We start from the raw sequence: 18,271 nt of genomic DNA, 5'->3' as shown, positions 1-18,271 counted from the left end.
CCTGTCGGAAGGAAAATTTTTTCCTGTTGGAAGGAAAATTTTTTCCTGTCGGAAGGAAAATTTTTTCCTGTCGGAAGGAAAAACTTTTTCTGAAGTTCGACCAAAAAGTTCTCAATTTTCGAAAATTTGAATGGTTTACGGACGGACAACTGGAAAAATTTTTCCTGTTGGAAGGAAAATTTTTTCCTGTTGGAAGGAAAATTTTTTCCTGTTGGAAGGAAGAGTTCTTCCTGTCGGAAGGAAAATTTTTTCCTGTCGGAAGGAAGGACTCGGAATGCCAGAAGGATTTGACAAGACAATTTACCTTATAGAGCTACCTGAGCCATCTGAAGTCAAGCTTGAAAAATAAATGGTTCATCTACTCTACTTGTTTGAAGTTGTCAAAATACTCTGTTATTTTTTCCTTTAACAATGGCAAATCTTCTTTGAAGGTAAGTATTGTACAACCTTTAATATCATAGTGTGTTTGAGGTAAAGTATCTTGAACTATTTGTTTCACATCTTCATTTGGGGTCATTGAAATCGGTAAGTTTTCGCGATAGAACCAATTTCTGTCAGATTTGTAAATCTTAGCAAGGTCGTAAAAGCTTTTGTTGTTTCTTCTGACTAAATGCAACATAACCATATCTCTGTCTTCTTCATTTTCCATCTCTTCAGTATAAATCATATACTTATAGTTCTTTTCCTTTCCTTTTGGTACCGAACGTGGTATTCTTTTCTGAAGGCTTTTGTCTTTTGCTTCAATGACTTCATCTTTTGCATGAAGTTTCTTTTCCATCTCTTCACGTTCTTGTCTATGAATTTCGTCAAGAAGTCTGTAAATATACCAAGCGTAACGAGGTGAAGCCCACATTGCAACAGCATTTACAAGAAGTCTATGTACATACCAGCCTCTCAAACTATTTGGCAAATTTTTACGATTTTCGTACGGAATCTCGTTCCTCGGTTTTTCGAGGGTCGCAAACATATGAGGAAATTCTTCTAAAAGTTCTTTTGTCTGTTGGTTTTCAAACCAATGATATGCTTGCTTTGTAGAACGAAGAGCATTCAAAATACTTTGCACTTGGTACATATCGTCTTTGACCGAACGAATGAGACGTAACTGTTTGTTATATTGTATGTACTCATATTCTTCATTTATGTCTTCATGGACGATAGTAGTTGTTGTGTTCTCGGTTGTTGACATATCTGTCTTTACATACAAAATAAAAAAATATTTTATAAAAAACTAGCGTTATTTCCTGACTTTCACAAAAGACCAAAAATAAACGCTTTACATGTATTTTTCAGCAACTTCGTCAAATAATTTTATAGCTTTACCTATCTCATCTACTTCAAACGTTTCTTTACCTTTCGTGGGAGCACCATACATTTTCTCAAAAACTTCAAGCAGTTCTGTTTCAGCAGCTCTCATATCGTTAACGAACACAACCTTGACTCTATTGACTATACTGTCATATCTTTGAGTTATATTATATGTTCTTCCTATCTTATATCTCTTTGTGTTGAAGTCCTTCGGTTTCTGAACGATGTAAAGTAAGCCTTCACTGCAACGTTCCGTATCGAATGAACCATATGTTATGAAGTTATATCCAACAACTGGGTCTAACCATAACAAAACTATTGGTATAAGACGTTTGTCTATAAGATATGCTGCAGTTCCATAGAATCTTACCGATATCATAAGCTCAGGATTTCTTGTCAAAATTTTCTGAGTAGAAGCAATTCTAACCCAGTCCTTTGCTTTCTTTCCAGATGGAGATAAAATGTCTGACAAAGAATATTTGTTGTATTTCTTTGAGTATCTTACGTTTAAATCACCTATTCTAACCATTTTGGTGTCATTGTCTATCTTTCTAACTGTTTCAAACTCAGTGTTTGTCATTTTCTGTTTCTTACATACAAGATAAAAAATATTTTTTTAAAAAAACTAACTTTATTTTTTTTATCTTGTATAAAAGATATGATTTCAGGGATTTTTTTGACGAAGTGTCAAAGTTCTCTTCGTAAAAATATAACAGTTATATAATGAAATTTGGTCATTTTTTTACGATTTTCATGAGTTTTAGGCGACTGGGTTTTTTTTACTACTCGCAATTTTTCACGATTTTCATGAGTTTTAGGCGAGTAAGATTTTCTATCTTGTATAAAAGATATGATTTCAGGGATTTTTTTGACGAAGTGTCAAAGTTCTCTTCGTAAAAATATAACAGTTATATAATGAAATTTGGTCATTTTTTTACGATTTCAGGGATTTTTTTGACGAAGTGTCAAAGTTCTCTTCGTAAAAAATAACAGTTATATAATGAAATTTGGTCATTTTTTACGATTTTCGTACGGAATCTCTACCCTCGGTTTTCCTCGGGTAGCAAACATATGAGGAAATTCATGAAATTTGGTCATTTTTTTCAGCAAAAATATATTTTAGGGTAGATGGTTTTTAGGTGTCACCAGGTCACTCGGTCACTCGGTCAACTAACATCTTTTTGAAAATGGTGACAACATGACATTTTGACAACAACACAGGAAATAAACTTCATCGTATATGTTTTGTCATGATTTCATCGTATATGTTTTGTCAAGACTTCTTCATCGTATATGTTTTCTCACCTCTTTTTTTCATGAGGGTCACCAGGTCACTCGGTCACTCGGTCAACTAACATCTTTTTGAAAATGGTGACAACATGACATTTTGACAACAACACAGGAAATGAACTTCATCGTATATGTTTTGTCATGATTTCATCGTAATGAGCGTAAATCAGACAAAAATATATTTTATGTTAGCATGTTAGATCTAACACGTTTTCTAACCTCTTTTCTAACATGGTCTAAAACACACAAAACTCATGAAATTTCATACGGAATTCAATAAAAATATATTTTATGTTAGCATGTTAGATCTAACACGTTTTCTAACCTCTTTTCTAACATGGTCTAAAACACACAAAACTCATGAAATTTCATACGGAATTCAATAAAAATATATTTTATGTTAGCATGTTAGATCTAACACGTTTTCTAACCTCTTTTCTAACATAACTATTTACAAGCGTTTTACATGGTATATGTTGCGATGGTTCATGACTTTAAACAATTTTGTGGCTTCTATTTCTTCACGAAGGATATCGAATGTTTTCACAATGTCGAATGTTTCTTTATATTTCTTCTTGACATCAGATAGAAGGAAATCGTCAGCTGTTGGATAGTTTTTGTTTAGAAATGCTAACATGTCCATTTTGTTTTCTGCTGGTTTCTCTGCTTCTTTCTTTAAGTCTGCATAGTCGTTTCGCATACGTTCTATCTCTTTGACGGAGTAGTTATATTTCCTCATTGCTGCTTTACATTTAGAACATTGTGGGTTCATTTTAGCATTGTACATTGAAATAAAACCAGCTAGAACAACCAAGGCGTCAATGGTTTTCTTTAACTCAAAAGTTGCTGGTTTTATCTGTTCGTTCCATACTTTACCTCTTCTATCTTTATCTCTTATCTGCCATACACATTTTGCAACTAACGAAACAAAGTTGTCGTAGGTCTTAAATTCTTCAGATTTATATATGTCAGAGATGTTCTTATATACCATGTCGCAGTCTTTGTCCATGACTTTGTGGTTGCAATGAAATCCAAGAAACTCATAGTTAACCTTACGTATGAACTTCTTTATTTCTACCGAGTCAGTTGCTTTGACTTCTATTTCTTCAAATTCTGGAATAGTGAGCTTTTGTTGTTGTATTTCAGGAAGTTTAGGTAGATGGTCAATAATATCCTGCATTTCATAAAGATATTGTTCATTTGTTTCATCTTTCGCACTACAGTCTAAATCTCCTTGGAGAAGTTCTTGCTTTATCTTCTGGATTTCTGTTTCGAAAGTATATGAAGAAGGAATGAAGCTTTTCATCTCTACTAACATTGAAGTTGGGTTCATAACTAAAGAGTTTGGTAAAGTTGTTGCTAACATGTTCTTACAATAAAAATAAAAAATATTTTTTTAAAAATACTAACTCACTTTTTTTCTATCTTAAGGAAATTCATGAAAATTCAAGAGTTTTCTACGATGTTAGAAAAAATGTTAGAAAACGTGTTAGATCTAACATGCTAACATAAAATATATTTTTTGGTGGTACGTCGGACATTGTCTTGAAACAGTACAAATATTGTCTTGAAAAAGTACAAGTCTTGTTCTGAAAAAGTACAAGACTAGTTCTGAAACAGTACAAGTATTGTTCTGAAACAGTACAAGTATTGTTCTGAAACAGTACAAGTATTGTTCTGAAACAGTACAAGACTAGTTCTGAAACAGAACAATGGACAACATCGAGCCATTAGATGAGTTTTGTGTGTTTTCTACGATGTTAGAAAAAATGTTAGAAAACGTGTTAGATCTAACCTCTTCACCTAAAATATATTTTTGCCGAATTCAATAAAAATAAATGGTTCATTTACCACAATATTTTGGTACAAAACGACCCCAAACTTTTAACTTCTTTTCTGCAGCTTCTAATGCTATCTTAGCGAGTTCATATTCTCTAAATTCTCTCTTTAAATCTTCTTGTTCCCATTGGTCTAGTTCGTATGGAGAATCTCTATAACCATAACATAACTCACGTTCATGTTCAAATTGTTTTTCGCACATTTTTCTAACTTCTTGTTCGAACAATGGTTTAGCATTCTCTACTGTATCTTCAAGTTCTTCTTCATCTAATTTCTCATGAACTTTCTTGTCTATGGAGTCCATAATTTTTCCAACTGCTATGCAATATTTTGGAGAAGCCCACGTTGCTATATAGTTTATAAGTCTTGGGTCTACATACGTTCCTCTAACCTGTTTGATTTCATCAGAAATTCCTGCATGAATTTTGTATAAAAACCAACCGCCAGAATTCTTCCGGTTGCTATATTCTTCACAAAATGCCTTATAATACTCTTCCCAGGACTTATTTTCCAACAACTTTCTAAAGTCTTTCCTAAACTGCTGACACATATTTGTTACATTTATATAACCATCCTTGTCTCTACGTAAGACTTCAATACCGTTGTAAGTGCCTTTTGTGAATGTTTCGCCATTAGATTTGTTCGTGAACGTTTTTGCTTCGACTGACATTACTGTTCTTACAATAAAAATAAAAAATATTTTTTTAAAAAAACTAACTTTATTTTTTCTATCTTAAGGAAATTCATGAAAATTCAAGAGGGTGAAAAAACAGGTGAAAAAACAGGTGAAAAAACAGGTGAGATCTCACCACTTCACCTAAAATATATTTTTGGTTCATTTACACTCGTTACGATGAAGAAGTCTTGACATTTTCCCGACTGTTGTCAAAATGTCATGTTGTCTCATTTTTTAAAAGAAGTTAGTTTACCTGGTGACACATGGTTACCCGGTAACATGGTGACCCCTTCAGTAAACATCTCATTTTAACTCACTTTTTTTCTATCTTAAGGAATTTCATGAAAATTCAAGAGGGTGAAAAAAGAGGTGAGAAAAGAGGTGAGATCTAACCTCTTCACCTAAAATATATTTTTGCCGAATTCTGTATAAAATTCATGAGTTTTCTACGATGTTAGAAAAAATGTTAGAAAACGTGTTAGATCTAACATGCTAACATAAAATATATTTTTGGTTCATTTACACTCGTTACGATGAAGAAGTCTTGACATTTTCCCGACTGTTGTCAAAATGTCATGTTGTCTCATTTTTTAAAAGAAGTTGGTTTACCTGGTGACACATGGTTACCCGGTAACATGGTGACATGGTAGCACCTACAGTTCTTCAAAAATATATTTTTGCCGAATTCTGTATAAAACTCATGAGTTTTCTACGATGTTAGAAAAAATGTTAGAAAACGTGTTAGATCTAACATGCTACCCTAAAATATATTTTTTGGGCTATGTCCCACCGCTTTGCGTCTTTAGGTCAAAAATAAATTGTTTTCATGAGTTTTCTACGATGTTAGAAAAAATGTTAGAAATGAGGTTAGATCTAACATGCTAACATAAAATATATTTTTGGTTCATTTACACTCGTTACGATGAAGAAGTCTTGACATTTTCCCGACTGTTGTCAAAATGTCATGTTGTCTCATTTTTTAAAAGAAGTTAGTTTACCTGGTGACACATGGTTACCCGGTGACATGGTGACCCCTTCAGTAAACATCTCATTTTAACTCACTTTTTTTCTATCTTAAGGAATTTCATGAAAATTCAAGAGGGTGAAAAAAAGAGGTTAGATCTAACATGCTAACATAAACTCACTTTTTCAGCACTTTTCCGTAGTTGTATATGAAAGACAATTCGAGATAAAAGTCATAGTACAATGGTATTATATGTTGCACACCATTTGTTGTGAACCAAACTTGAAAGTCAGAGAAACTGTTACTAGGTGGTTCGTAGAATTTAGAAGCAAAGTCATAAAAGTCCTTACCGATACATAGAAAACTATTGTTGCTTGAACTGAAACTTGCATGGCACATAACATTTTGAGGGTCAAACACGTTTCTATAAACTGTCAAATCTGCTGGTGGAAGTATAAATTTAAATGGACCATCTGGTGGTAATGGTTCGTTCTGGTTTAGTAACCGAAGAAATTGTGCCCAAGAACGTTTGTCTACTTTCCAAAATAAAAACTCTGTATCTCTTGGAGGGTTAATTTCAATCTTTTGAAATGAAACGGTGGAGTTCATCTTGTCATATTCTAGTTTCAGATAGTATGTTCCATTTAGTAAAGAGTCGTATTTTTCTTGAAATTCCCAATAATATTTGTTCATTTGAGTTTGAAAGTCATTTAGAGTTTTCTCAAGACTTTCGTCTGAACGAACTGTAAAGATTCTCATTTCATCAAATTTGTCTATAAGACCATCAGAACCTTTATACTGCCCATGAAAATATACTGCGAACATAAACGCGTTAGTTCTATTTGAAAACAAAACTCTTCTAAATCCTATTGCCTTTGCATCTGAAGGACTTTGAAGCCAACGAACTGGATAGTCAAACCTGTATGCTCGGGATGAAATTTCTTCATCTGAAATAGTCCTACCAGCATTTGTAAAGATATAGTCTAACGGTTTTGTATCTGCTACTTTTGTTCTTTGTTTTTCAACCTGAAGCATTTAATATATGTAAAAATATATGGTTTAAAAATGGTATGCCATTTCATATTTCTCATCTAACAAACATGTTGTCTGACTGCTTGAGGGTTAGGTTGGTACCATTCGAACTTGACACTTGCAATTCCTTCAATTGCATTCAAAATGTCTGAGTCGGAGTCAACCATTTGTTCTCTCTTTGTAGTCTTGAAAGCGTCAAGAAGCATTGCAGCTGTTGTGACATTGCCATATGCATAGTAAATGTGACCATCCAAATCTGTTATGGTCAATCTGAGATTGTGTCCTTTCTTATTTCCGTCTTGTATGGCAGCAAGTACACCCATGAAGCCTTCTTTGTTCTTTCCTTCGTCAAAGTTTACTGTAAAGGTTCGACCAGAGTAATTTGACTTCTAACTTCACGGTACTTCTCATATGCATATCTTGTTCTTTCCATGGGAGCATGACCATCCTTGCACTACCTTTTTTCCTTCTCAAAGGATGCAATTGTTCGTCATGTTTCCAGTAGAATCTGGCAAAGCCGTCGTGTCCTTCAACTTGAGGTTCACTAACATCGAAAGGCATGTCCATAAGACGTTCTTCTTCTAACCTCTCTAGTCTGTTTGGATAATTGGCACGTGCTGTTTCCAAATCCATTTCGTAGCGAAGACCAGACAATTTGTCATAGACTTTTATGGGTCTTCCCTTCCTATATTTAAAATTCTTCGAAACTCTCCAACCATATCTTTGTAACTCTGCTTTTATTCTAGCAGACTTTCTATCCATTCTATATGGGGGCATTTTTATAAAAATAAAAAAATATTTTTTTCTTTACTTTACATAACCGCCTGCTGCCATAAGTCTTTGACGCCAACCCATACCAGCTAATGAAGGTTGACTTGGTTTAGTTTGGAAACTAAACTTTGGTTTTGGTTTATCTTCAGTTTTTGGTTTTTCTTCTTCTATCGGTTTTTCGTCACTTTTCGGTTCCTCTGACTTTACTTCACTTGCAGGAACAGTTGTGTCGTCAACATCTTCATAAATATCATATGCCATTTGTTTTTGTTTTCCTTTCAACTTTTTGTGTTTGTTGTAAAGTTTAGAATATTTCGACTCTAAGTCAATGAGATGTTCTATAATGAACTGTTGGTCAGTGAAGTAAACTTTTCCATCTGTTGTCTCGAAAGCTCCTTCAGACTTCAATATTTTATTTGTGAGAGTCTGTTTCTTTTTTGAGATACTTGCCGTTCCATTTTTATGAAAAGTGACTTTGTAGTTAGAGTTTGTATTTCCAGACCTGGCACTTTCTATTATTGAATTTTTCTCTTCATCTGTAAGTTCTTTGACAGGTTTTGACAATGGTTCTGAACTTTTTGTTTGTGGTGTCAAATCTACCGTTTCAACTTCTTCGGTCATTTCATCTCAGTAAAAAATTTTAGTTTGGTTTGTTTTCAACTGGTTGTTGAGGTTTTTTAAGTCGGTCTAAAACTTCCTGAGGTATAGGAAGAACTTGACAAACACGTTGTGTAACTGCTGGAAGCCGACAAATCCATCTTGAACCCATTTGTCTCAATGCTGTATTGTTCATTTCATCTCAGTAAAAAATTTTACATTCCCCAAGTTTGAGGTGGTTGCGGTTGGTTATTGTTTACCCACTGTTGTGCATGGTTATATCCTCTGTTAAAGAATCTTTCACCTTGGTCCATATAGTGTCCTGCTTGGTTATAGTAGTCATTTGCTTTGTTATAATAGTTTCCTGCTTGTCTTCCTACATTGTCCATCCATCCTTGAACTTTTCCTCTTGTTTCAGGATTTGGAATAAGATTTGTTGCATCTCGTGCTACATCCCAACCTTTCTGTACAGTTTGTATAATAGGTTGTGCTTTCTCTTTAAGTATACCTAATGTACTCAAAATCTTCCTTCCAACTCCAAATACACCTCTGGCTATTGTTCCCACTGCGGGCAAAAATCTGGATGCAACTCCTGCTAACGCGCCAAATAAACCCATTTCTTATGGGTTAAAAAATGACGAATCCAAACAAGGACCCCTATGTTTCTAAGGCAACAAAGAAAGCACTCATGATAAAAATCTTTAGTTCAACACCAAATGCTTGGTTTATGGATATCTTGGAAAACATTCCGAGAGTTAGAACAGATGGACCACCATACTGGCTAATATTTGTCGGTCAAAACACAAGATACTGTGAAGCCATACCATTATGGTCCAAAAATATTTTAGATGTGAAAACTGCTTTGACAATATTCGTTGACAAATACCATCCAACAAAACTGACATCTGACTGTGAAAGTTCTTTCAAATCAGACGATATTAAAAACTATCTGCGTTCAAAAAATGTAAACCAATATTTCATTGTCGACCAAAACCATTCTGCTCTTGGTGTCATTGACGGTTGTATAAAAATGTTAAGAGACTTAAACCAACCACAAGGTGGTGAAGCAAATGAAATGTCATATGACGACAAGTATAGACACTTCTCCATGGCAAAGATGAGACAAGTTTTAAATATTTACAATAACCGTAAACAAAAAGGTTTGGGAAACCACTCCCCCGAAGAAATGAAAAACAACCCTGACTTAGAGAAAGACTATATATTTAATAATTTAGTCAAAAGAGACAAACAAGAAAGAATGCCGGGCTTCAAACTTCAGAAAGGTGACAGAGTAAAAATAGAAATACCTAAACGTGACCCATATGAAAATACTATTGACTATGACAACAATGGGAACCCGACAGGTACTCACATTCGTGTTCGTAAAAATAGAAGAAAGTATACAAGAGAATATTATGAAGTTTTAGGCAAACATGGCAAAATGTACACACTGCAAGCAGAAGATAAAACTACTATTGTCAGACCTCGTTTCAAACTTGTCAAAGTTCAAGGTGGTATACTTTCAAAGACAGTTCCTAACAAATATAAGACAACTCCTGACGAATATGCTAAAGAAGTTGAAAATGACGACTAAGCAATTCTATACCATGCGTAAACTGTCATGTAAGGTGGCATGTAGTCTTTACTTTGTCCGGTTGTTTGCGTATATCCTGAAACGCGATGTGTATGGTTTCCTCCTCCCTCAGTGTTACTCCAGTAACAATTTATAGCAAACTTAACGTTGTCTTTAACATCATATCCTTTACCTTTTGTCATTGCTGACCAATCCCAATATCTATGCTTATGCCAACCTGCTTGAGATGTACTTAAATCTATGTAGTGACTGTGCGCAGGTAAATTTTCACCTGAAATCGTTTTACTTCCACCTGTTTCCTTTGAAGAGTTTGCACAATACAAAAACCTGTCGACTATTTGAGTCCAAGTTCCAAAACCCAGAACTGTTGCGGGATTTGTTGAGTTCATTGACGTATAAATAGAGCCTATAGGATATAATGTTTGAAGTATTTCTGTCTTTAATGTTTGAAGCTCTGTTTTGTCTGCTTTCTTATCATATAAATCTTGAGCAGTGAATTTAACTTTATTTTCATCCTCCATGACATAAACATTTCTACATCTAATGTATTTCATCGTCGTTATGTCGTCATCCGATGTTAAACCTTGTGGAAAGTTAGGAGGTTTAAAATATAATACATCCCCATCAGGTTCTTCAACCGTTCCTGCAATATTTTCTATACCAACAGTTGCGAAGAAATCGTGTGTATGTCCAACGTCACTTTTACTGTTTAAGGTTTCTTGTAAGTTTGTAATATTTGCAATGGTATGTGTATGTCCAACGTCACTTTTACTGTTTAAGGTTTCTTGTAAGTTTGTAATATTTGCAATGGTATGTGTATGTCCAACGTCACTTTTACTGTTTAAGGTTTCTTGTAAGTTTGTAATATTTGCAATGGTATGTGTATGAGTCTTTTTAGAATATTCGTTTTCAGCTCTTGTCACTTCACTTGACATTTTATTGTCAACATATGTTTTGTCTGCTAGTTCAGGATGAGTATGTTCTTTTGTTGCATAAGCTTTGTCAGCTCTTTCTTCTTCTTTTGCTATTGCATCGTCTACATATGTTTTGTCAGCTTTGTTGTCAACATCTGCTTTCAAAAGAAGTTCATTTATAGGTTTCTCGTTTAAAGTTCCTTTTGTTGGATTTATACAAACAGTATGGTTCTTCTTGTCTTGAAACAGAAACTCATCTGTCATTGGGTTTAATGTCAGTTTTAAGTTTCCTTCTTTCAATGACTCAGATATCTTAGAATAGTTTGAAAAGTTTGTTGTGTTCTTATTTAGAGCTTGTATAATGAGTTGTTGGTTGTGTTGTATTTCTCTCATAGACGCTGTTTCATTTGACATTTTTATTCTAGATAAAATATGCTTTCAATAGAAAAAGAAAATTCTAGAGTTGCTACAACTAAACCATTAGATGAACTTTTTACCAATGTCGGTCAAAAGTTTGAGACAGAGACCGTAAAGCATGAAGGCTATCGTTTTGACTACCCGTTAAGATGGTTAAGAGACCCATCCGTCACAAAAGCTATTGGCTTTCGTAGAATGAAGTTCATTTCAGAAGCCATACATGGTTTCCCATTTACAGTCGGTTTTGAAGTTCGATACTATAACAAAGAAAAACGTATGTATGAGAAATTTGAACAGGGAAAACTTTTACAAGTTAGTTTGCTTGTAAACTTAGAAACAACTCTTCAAGCTTTTCAAGAAAAAATAAACGATATCTATATCGAATATGCAAAGCAGTATAACATTGACGAAGGAGAGTACCATCTCGATATTATATATGACAGGAAAAATGCAACTGTTAAAATCAATAGAATAGAAGACCTTGGAGAAAACGTTTATATTTCTACAAAATATAACAACTTGGCATGGTATAGATTTCTGAGGATGTTAAATCAGCCTGCAGAATATCCAGTACACCCGGACTTTTATGAAGTCGAAAACCCTAATGGAACATATGAAAATGTTTTCGACTCAGATGCTATTATCGTTCATGCTTCATTTTCTGGTGCGCAAAACTCTTTTTTATGCTTGGCAAATGACTTTTACGAAAAACCTACAAAGTTATATGAACCACCGAGTGGAAGTATTTCAGACTTTCAAGTATGGTTTACAACAGATGGAAGAAAGAGAATAATTCCATTATACCATGCGTTTTACTTAGAATTAGTTTCATATACAACTACTATCGAACGGTAAAATATAATTTTTTAATACGGTTGAGGTGTTGGATTTGGTTGCCAACTTGACTGTGGTGCAGGTTCAGGCTGTTGTATAACAGGAGCTTGTTCTTCTGGTTCAGGGTCTTTAGGTATAATACCAACAAACTGACCTACTCTTTTACCAATATTTTTGACTCCGTTCCAAATTCCTCTTCCTACGGTTTTTATTCCATTCCATATACCTCTTCCAACATTTCGAAAGAAGTTTCCTATTCTTCCAAAGAAACCATTTTACTATATGTAAAAATCTAATGTCCGCCTAGTCTCTTACGTTTCCTGTTGAGTTCCATAGCATTCTTTAACTGGAGCTCATACATTCTGTTTCTCCTCTGGTAGAAAACATATTCTGGGTCAACTCCTGTGTTCGCGTCATCTGCATAAAGTTGTTTATATCCCACTTCAGGGTTTGTATAAAACTCTTTCCATCTCATATTTGCATACCATGGTGGCAAACCTAACGCAGCGTCATTTGACATGGCAGTTTGCATTTGTACATCTGTTGGCACTTGACCATAGTTTGCCATTGCAGTTTGTATTCTAACTTCATTTGGAATATTCTCTGGGTTTGGTTGTCCAGGTTGCTGTGCATTTGCTAAGTTCTGTGCGTCCATTTAATATTAGATAAAAATATCTCTTACGAGTACATATACTGGACATTTGCAGGCATTGGTTCATCTTCATATTCTCTGTACTTTTCTGCCACGTCAAAGAAATAAATGACACAATGGAAAAAACCTAAAACAAGTAGTCCTATTTCAAACCACATTTACTTACTAGTAAAATTTCTTTGTTATGACACTTTCTCCGGTTTATAGGACCTCTCTCATATTCTATCTTGTCATATCTAAACTCATAGTCATGTATGTCCTCTAACCATCTCATAACGGTTTCCAAACCACTTTTATCGGATGTAAAGTAAAAGCATGGATGGTTATGTAAAACGTCTAAAGTTTCTAAAGAGTCTCTCAAAGTCCAGTCTACTTGGTATTGAAAATCGCATGTGTTATAGAACGGCGGGTCCACTATAAAGAAAACATTTTCCTTGTCTTTATATTTTTCATACAACTCTGTCCAATGACATCTCACAAACTCTATACCCTCAATATATTTTTCTATGTCCTCTTTGAAAACATTTGTATAGTTAAGATATAAAACATTTGACATAAGTGTTTCAATGTCATGAACTCTTATAGAACCACTATATAATAGTCTAGCAGATATACTATCCCAGTCTATATATTCTGCTTTTTTCAAAACCTCTCTCACAATATTTTTCTTATCTAATGGTATACGTTCCATCTTACCTATAGGTATCTTTTCTTTTAACGCTTTCAATATATTGTTTGTGTCTGGTATATGTTTGAGACGGTCCATATAGTTGTCGAAGTCATTGCATATAATCTTTGAGTCTGGGAATATTGTATGGCACAAATGGGATATATAGAAACTTCCACCGAACAAATCTACAAATGTTAGACCATTCGGTAGTTTCTTAAGTTCTCTCAATAGAATATCTTTACATTTACTCTTATTTCCAAAGAACGGTAACGGTGGTTTTGTAAAATTCATTTATATATAATAATAAAAATGTTTTTTCCTGAAAAGTGACAGAAAAGTGACAAAACATGAAAACATCTTCAGGGCTAGAAGGGGCGCAGCCCCTGGAAGCCCCATTACCTTTTTTTTTAATTTAAAAATAGTAAAAAAATTAAACAAATCCTATTCTAATAAAACATAAATTAAAAAGTAACTTTTTTGATAAAAATTTTTCCTCAAATTAAGATTTTCATGATTTCTTACATTTCAATTTCATTGTCAATACAATGAATATTGAATATTTTAAATTAATTTCAATTATTTATATAGTATTTAATGTGATTATTCCATTTTGAATGGAATGTCGATAAATACCAGTATCCTACTTGCAGAGTTCAATTAGGCGCTCAAAAAGGCATTGACTTATATAAACAGCTTTCTTATTTTACTATTTATGCTAAATATTCATTATTAGGAAATCACTCATTAAACATCAAATTATTTTGTAGTAAATGAGGAATTTCAATGTTCCTGATTATTTCAATGCCAATTAATGCTGGTATTTAGATTTCTATCTATAAGAATTCAATTGTTACTATTGATATCATAATTCCTGATTACATTATTTAAGATAATTAGAATGCTGTATATTTTGAACTTATTATTAGTGTATTTATGCACATTCTTTAAATGATACAATTTGATCTTCTAATCTTTCCAATCAATAACATTGTTTTGTAAAATGATTTCATTATTTTTGTAATGGACTTTTTTATTGAAAAATTATATTTCTTAGCTGGAAAATCATGGGGAGAAGATGAAGTAACACTTACATCATTACTTAGAATCATATTCCAAGAGAAAAACATACCAATTTTCTTTTTAATTCAATCAATTTATATTTGCTTTATTTTCAGAACTCATACAACTCGAATGCCATGGTTTAAATCCTTATTGTTCTCGTTTTTTATGATATTTACTGGAAGAGAATTAGCTGCATTTGCATGCTTCTTACCATCTCCATTGATCGAACACGTAATATATTTTCCTATCTTCCTTATCATATGGTTCATGATTAACTCATCACCATATGATATTGCCTATAAATTTCTCAATAATAATTTTGTATATTCAACAATGCACTTGGTTTATTCGATAGTTCAAATAGCACATATTTATATAGGGATTAAAATAGGTAAAACAAAATATGATACGATTATCACAGGTTTAGCTTTTGTTTCAACAATTTATTCTTCATCAGAATCACTAATTTTTATCATGACACATCACAGATCAAGAAATTTCTCATCAATTACCCTCATTAAGCACTTTTTCATCGCAATTTTATTAGCTTATCAAATAAATTACTCATTAGTTAATTATCCGACAGAAATTATTTTAGGAATAGTTTCACTATTCAATTTGCTACTTTCTGCTATTAATATTTTCATTTACGGCTTAAGATCCGAAAAATCAATCGATATAACTTTAATAACATACATATTAGGCCTTTTACCATATAATGGATCAAAAGATCCACTTAGATTTTAATGTTTTCTTGTTTGTTATCTATTAAATAAAGAAAAAACTTAGTTATTAACATTAAGGCAATTTTTAAATTAAAACATTAACACTATTGTATAGACTTAAGATCAGAATGTCAAACTTACTGATTGATTTGACTTTAATTCTAATTTCGTTGAAAAATTTTCAGGTACAACAAAGTTTTCAAACGGATCGTAACCAACGAAATCATCAAATGGATCTGGACCCAATTGTGGTTCTTCTTCTGCATTCTGATGCTCATCATTAACATTCTTTGGAGATTCTTGAGATTGTGGTTGAGATTCTGGTTTTTGGACTTCATCATCTGAATTATCCATCCAAATTAGTCCGCCATCGTTTGTAGGTTGGGATGGTTTTGGTTCTTCCGAAATTGGCTTAACAAATGTCATATGTGTAGCGACATTGAATGCTTCATCATTAAATTGCTTATCATTAGCGATGAAATCAAATAAACTCTGTGCACTTTGATGGATATTTTTCCTGAGAGTTGCTTTTTTGTCTTCGAATGATAGCATTGTAATTGAATGAAGTTCTGCAAGGTGTTGCCTGAGTAAGGTGTTGATTTGAGGATCTCTCAGGTTTGCTATTGATTGGAGAATATAAAGAAGCTTATTAATAGCAAATTGATGCGATGCGTTTTTATCTACTTCAGCAAATATTGTTTGGAAAACACATGCTGTATCATTTGGATTTTTTGCGTAATTAATGCATTGATCAACTAAATTTCTATCAATGGCAGTACTCCGGCCTGATGAAACTTTCGAAATCAATGCCTTTATCTGTTTCTGATTGGCTGATTTGGATTGAGAAAATGATTTATTCATCGGAAAATTGTCACTTTTTGATATATTAAAATTGTCACTTTTTGAAATATTAGAACTGCCACTTTTTGATCTATTAATTGTCACTTTTTTACTAAGGAAACCCAATTTTTTTTAGTTTTTCATGTCTAATACTGATACAAATTCTGTTCAAGACACAGATTTTGCAATTAAGAAAACAAGGACGAATCCATCAGAAGTACCTCCGCAGCCAGATGAATCTTTTGAAAATATTATTGAAGGTGCTAATGATTTAATGAATTTACCAATCCAAAATATCAGAGATGAACTAAAAAAGCGTAATTTCCATGCTGGTATTGTTGATAAGATGGATCAACGATTTTTGGTGTCAATGTTGCGAGAAGCTGTGGAAATGGATACAAATTACAATACAAATTCAAGATCTAAATATAGAATACATGGTGGAAATTCTTCTGGGCCAATTTTTTCATCAGATTCGAATCCTTCAAAAGATCCTAATTCTTCTCCAGAAGAAGACCAGAAAAACGATCAAGATGCAATTATACAAGAGTTTGATGAAGCAGAATTCGCTAAAAATGATCCAGATGAAAAACTTCCAAAATCTAGTTTAATTAATGGAAACAAGAAATCATTGCCATACTTACAACTCAGATACGCATCAAGACAGCCTGAATCTCCATGGGGACGCCTTGATAAATACGTTCCAATTGACATTCTTGAAAGTCTTCCTCTAGAAACTCAACAAAAGATACAAACTGATATTCGCAACTCAGTGAATTACGGAGAGATCATTGAAAAGTATTTAGTTTGAAATTTCCTTTTATCAAAACTATTTTGTTTGTCTTTTTGTTATATTAATAGATTGTCAATGCTTACTCTCCATATATTAGATATTGTTTCATTTGTTTTACAGAAATTAACTTCATATAACTCCAAAATTATATAATTCATAGTAATAATACCTACTTACTTTTATAGTTGCTTGAATGAGTTTTTATTTGAATAAAACATGTTATTATTTTTTTTATACGATTTTTTTTTTTAATTTCGATTTAAGTATATAGAAATCTTCTTAAGTCTCCTTTATATCTCAAATCCTCGATCGAACTTTTTTAAATGTTTGGGATTATTGAAAATTAATTTCATTTTTGAACAAATTTTAATAATATTTGAGGCATGAAGGGAACAATTTCTAAATTTCAAGAGAATGTATAAATTTCCTCCCAACAGAATGATTTTCTCTGAACAATTTAAATTTATTGGAAAATTTAGCCGAAAAACTTAAATAAAATTAAGCATTAAATAAAAAAATATTTCTATGTCAATAAAAATGGTAGTATAGTAATAAAGATAAAAAAAATTTAGTCCATTCTAGTCTTAATCTCCTTAATGATAACTTTGTCCTGTGTAATAATATAAACAATGCCACCCCAACCGGAGATGGAGTCACGCTCAACAGCAGCAATAAGGCATTTAGCTGTACATTCGAAAAGTTCGTCTGGGTTCATGTTTGGACGCCAAGCACTTTCACAGATACCGTAGAGGGATTCCTCGCAAGTACCAGCAACTGCGAAGTCCTTTGGAAAAGCAAAAGCGCCGATTGAATCAGAAGCAGCTAAATATGGTTCATTTGTTTCTGGAAGAAGGCCAGCAATAACAGGAGTAACGAAAAATGGTGAGAAGCGTTTTTCATATAAAGTTGATTTGACGAGATTCATGAACTTTTTAGGATCAATAGGTCTCTCTTCGCGAAGTTCGAGAAGGTTAACGTCAAAGCGAAGCTGCTCTCTAACAGTCAAAACATCTGTAGCAAGACCAGCAAGGCCTAAGTAAATGCGATCATTAATTTGAAAAATGCGCTTGAAATCTTTTGAAACTGTTAACATATTTACACCTAAACGGCGATCTGATGCAATAGCAACGCAGTGATCTCCAGCCATTGCTAAGACGCAGGAGCCATTATATGTGGAAATGTCGGACATTTGTGATAGATGAGGCGACCAATTTTCAGAATTATCGTCCAATCCTGTACTTTTTTAGAATTTGAAAATGAGAATTGATATATGAGTTTATGTTGATTGTAAATATT

The 18,271-nt window shown here is 33.1% G+C and overlaps 13 protein-coding genes and 2 pseudogenes across 15 annotated transcripts, besides 1 other annotated feature; 2 read left to right on the top strand and 13 right to left on the bottom strand.

Annotated features, from left to right (window-relative positions):
- Positions 1-10,964: part of a mobile genetic element that runs on past the window's edge.
- On the bottom strand, positions 359-1,186 carry TVAGG3_0245650 (KilA, N-terminal/APSES-type HTH, DNA-binding family; the record flags this gene model as incomplete). Its single annotated transcript, XM_051227848.1, has 1 exon — positions 359-1,186. One exon carries the CDS (start codon positions 1,184-1,186, stop codon positions 359-361), a length of 828 nt encoding a protein of 275 aa, XP_051112834.1.
- TVAGG3_0245640 (organellar and viral DNA polymerase type B) lies at positions 1,274-1,885 on the bottom strand (the record flags this gene model as incomplete). The annotated part of the gene is made up of 1 exon (XM_051227847.1): positions 1,274-1,885. One exon carries the CDS (start codon positions 1,883-1,885, stop codon positions 1,274-1,276), a length of 612 nt encoding a protein of 203 aa, XP_051112833.1.
- TVAGG3_0245630 (organellar and viral DNA polymerase type B) lies at positions 3,536-3,961 on the bottom strand (the record flags this gene model as incomplete). The annotated part of the gene is made up of 1 exon (XM_001313493.2): positions 3,536-3,961. A coding segment is annotated over one exon (426 nt), but the record flags the coding sequence as incomplete, so codon positions are not given.
- Positions 4,439-5,104, bottom strand: TVAGG3_0245620 (uncharacterized protein; the record flags this gene model as incomplete). The annotated part of the gene is made up of 1 exon (XM_051227846.1): positions 4,439-5,104. One exon carries the CDS (start codon positions 5,102-5,104, stop codon positions 4,439-4,441), a length of 666 nt encoding a protein of 221 aa, XP_051112832.1.
- TVAGG3_0245610 (uncharacterized protein) lies at positions 6,252-7,109 on the bottom strand (the record flags this gene model as incomplete). Its single annotated transcript, XM_051227845.1, has 1 exon — positions 6,252-7,109. One exon carries the CDS (start codon positions 7,107-7,109, stop codon positions 6,252-6,254), a length of 858 nt encoding a protein of 285 aa, XP_051112831.1.
- TVAGG3_0245600 lies at positions 7,166-7,868 on the bottom strand (annotated as a pseudogene). The gene has a single exon. A coding segment is annotated over exon 1 (703 nt).
- Positions 7,914-8,498, bottom strand: TVAGG3_0245590 (phage tail repeat-like family; the record flags this gene model as incomplete). The annotated part of the gene is made up of 1 exon (XM_051227844.1): positions 7,914-8,498. One exon carries the CDS (start codon positions 8,496-8,498, stop codon positions 7,914-7,916), a length of 585 nt encoding a protein of 194 aa, XP_051112830.1.
- Positions 8,518-8,670, bottom strand: TVAGG3_0245580 (uncharacterized protein; the record flags this gene model as incomplete). The annotated part of the gene is made up of 1 exon (XM_051227843.1): positions 8,518-8,670. The coding sequence occupies one exon, from the start codon at positions 8,668-8,670 to the stop codon at positions 8,518-8,520; it is 153 nt and encodes a 50-aa protein (XP_051112829.1).
- Positions 8,690-9,091, bottom strand: TVAGG3_0245570 (uncharacterized protein; the record flags this gene model as incomplete). Its single annotated transcript, XM_051227842.1, has 1 exon — positions 8,690-9,091. One exon carries the CDS (start codon positions 9,089-9,091, stop codon positions 8,690-8,692), a length of 402 nt encoding a protein of 133 aa, XP_051112828.1.
- A 450-nt stretch (positions 10,965-11,414) lies between the features above and the next one.
- TVAGG3_0245550 lies at positions 11,415-12,261 on the top strand (annotated as a pseudogene). The gene has a single exon. A coding segment is annotated over exon 1 (847 nt).
- A 264-nt stretch (positions 12,262-12,525) lies between these two features.
- On the bottom strand, positions 12,526-12,888 carry TVAGG3_0245540 (uncharacterized protein; the record flags this gene model as incomplete). The annotated part of the gene is made up of 1 exon (XM_001313490.1): positions 12,526-12,888. One exon carries the CDS (start codon positions 12,886-12,888, stop codon positions 12,526-12,528), a length of 363 nt encoding a protein of 120 aa, XP_001313491.1.
- Positions 12,889-13,249: 361 nt separating this feature from the next.
- TVAGG3_0245530 (phage tail repeat-like family) lies at positions 13,250-13,846 on the bottom strand (the record flags this gene model as incomplete). The annotated part of the gene is made up of 1 exon (XM_051227841.1): positions 13,250-13,846. A coding segment is annotated over one exon (597 nt), but the record flags the coding sequence as incomplete, so codon positions are not given.
- A 1,573-nt stretch (positions 13,847-15,419) lies between these two features.
- Positions 15,420-16,216, bottom strand: TVAGG3_0245520 (uncharacterized protein; the record flags this gene model as incomplete). Its single annotated transcript, XM_001313489.1, has 1 exon — positions 15,466-16,203. One exon carries the CDS (start codon positions 16,201-16,203, stop codon positions 15,466-15,468), a length of 738 nt encoding a protein of 245 aa, XP_001313490.1.
- Positions 16,217-16,296: 80 nt separating this feature from the next.
- Positions 16,297-17,191, top strand: TVAGG3_0245510 (uncharacterized protein; the record flags this gene model as incomplete). The annotated part of the gene is made up of 1 exon (XM_001313488.1): positions 16,325-16,993. One exon carries the CDS (start codon positions 16,325-16,327, stop codon positions 16,991-16,993), a length of 669 nt encoding a protein of 222 aa, XP_001313489.1.
- A 305-nt stretch (positions 17,192-17,496) lies between these two features.
- TVAGG3_0245500 (family T1, proteasome beta subunit, threonine peptidase) lies at positions 17,497-18,199 on the bottom strand (the record flags this gene model as incomplete). Its single annotated transcript, XM_001313487.1, has 1 exon — positions 17,544-18,164. The coding sequence occupies one exon, from the start codon at positions 18,162-18,164 to the stop codon at positions 17,544-17,546; it is 621 nt and encodes a 206-aa protein (XP_001313488.1).
- Positions 18,200-18,271: the final 72 nt, after the last annotated feature.

The sequence above is a fragment of the Trichomonas vaginalis genome, chromosome IV (genome assembly GCF_026262505.1).
Source record: "Trichomonas vaginalis G3 chromosome IV, whole genome shotgun sequence".
Taxonomy (NCBI): Eukaryota; Parabasalia; order Trichomonadida; family Trichomonadidae; genus Trichomonas; species Trichomonas vaginalis.
The sequence above is the reverse complement of the archived record's forward strand: the minus strand, read 5'-3'. Positions and strand labels throughout refer to the sequence as shown.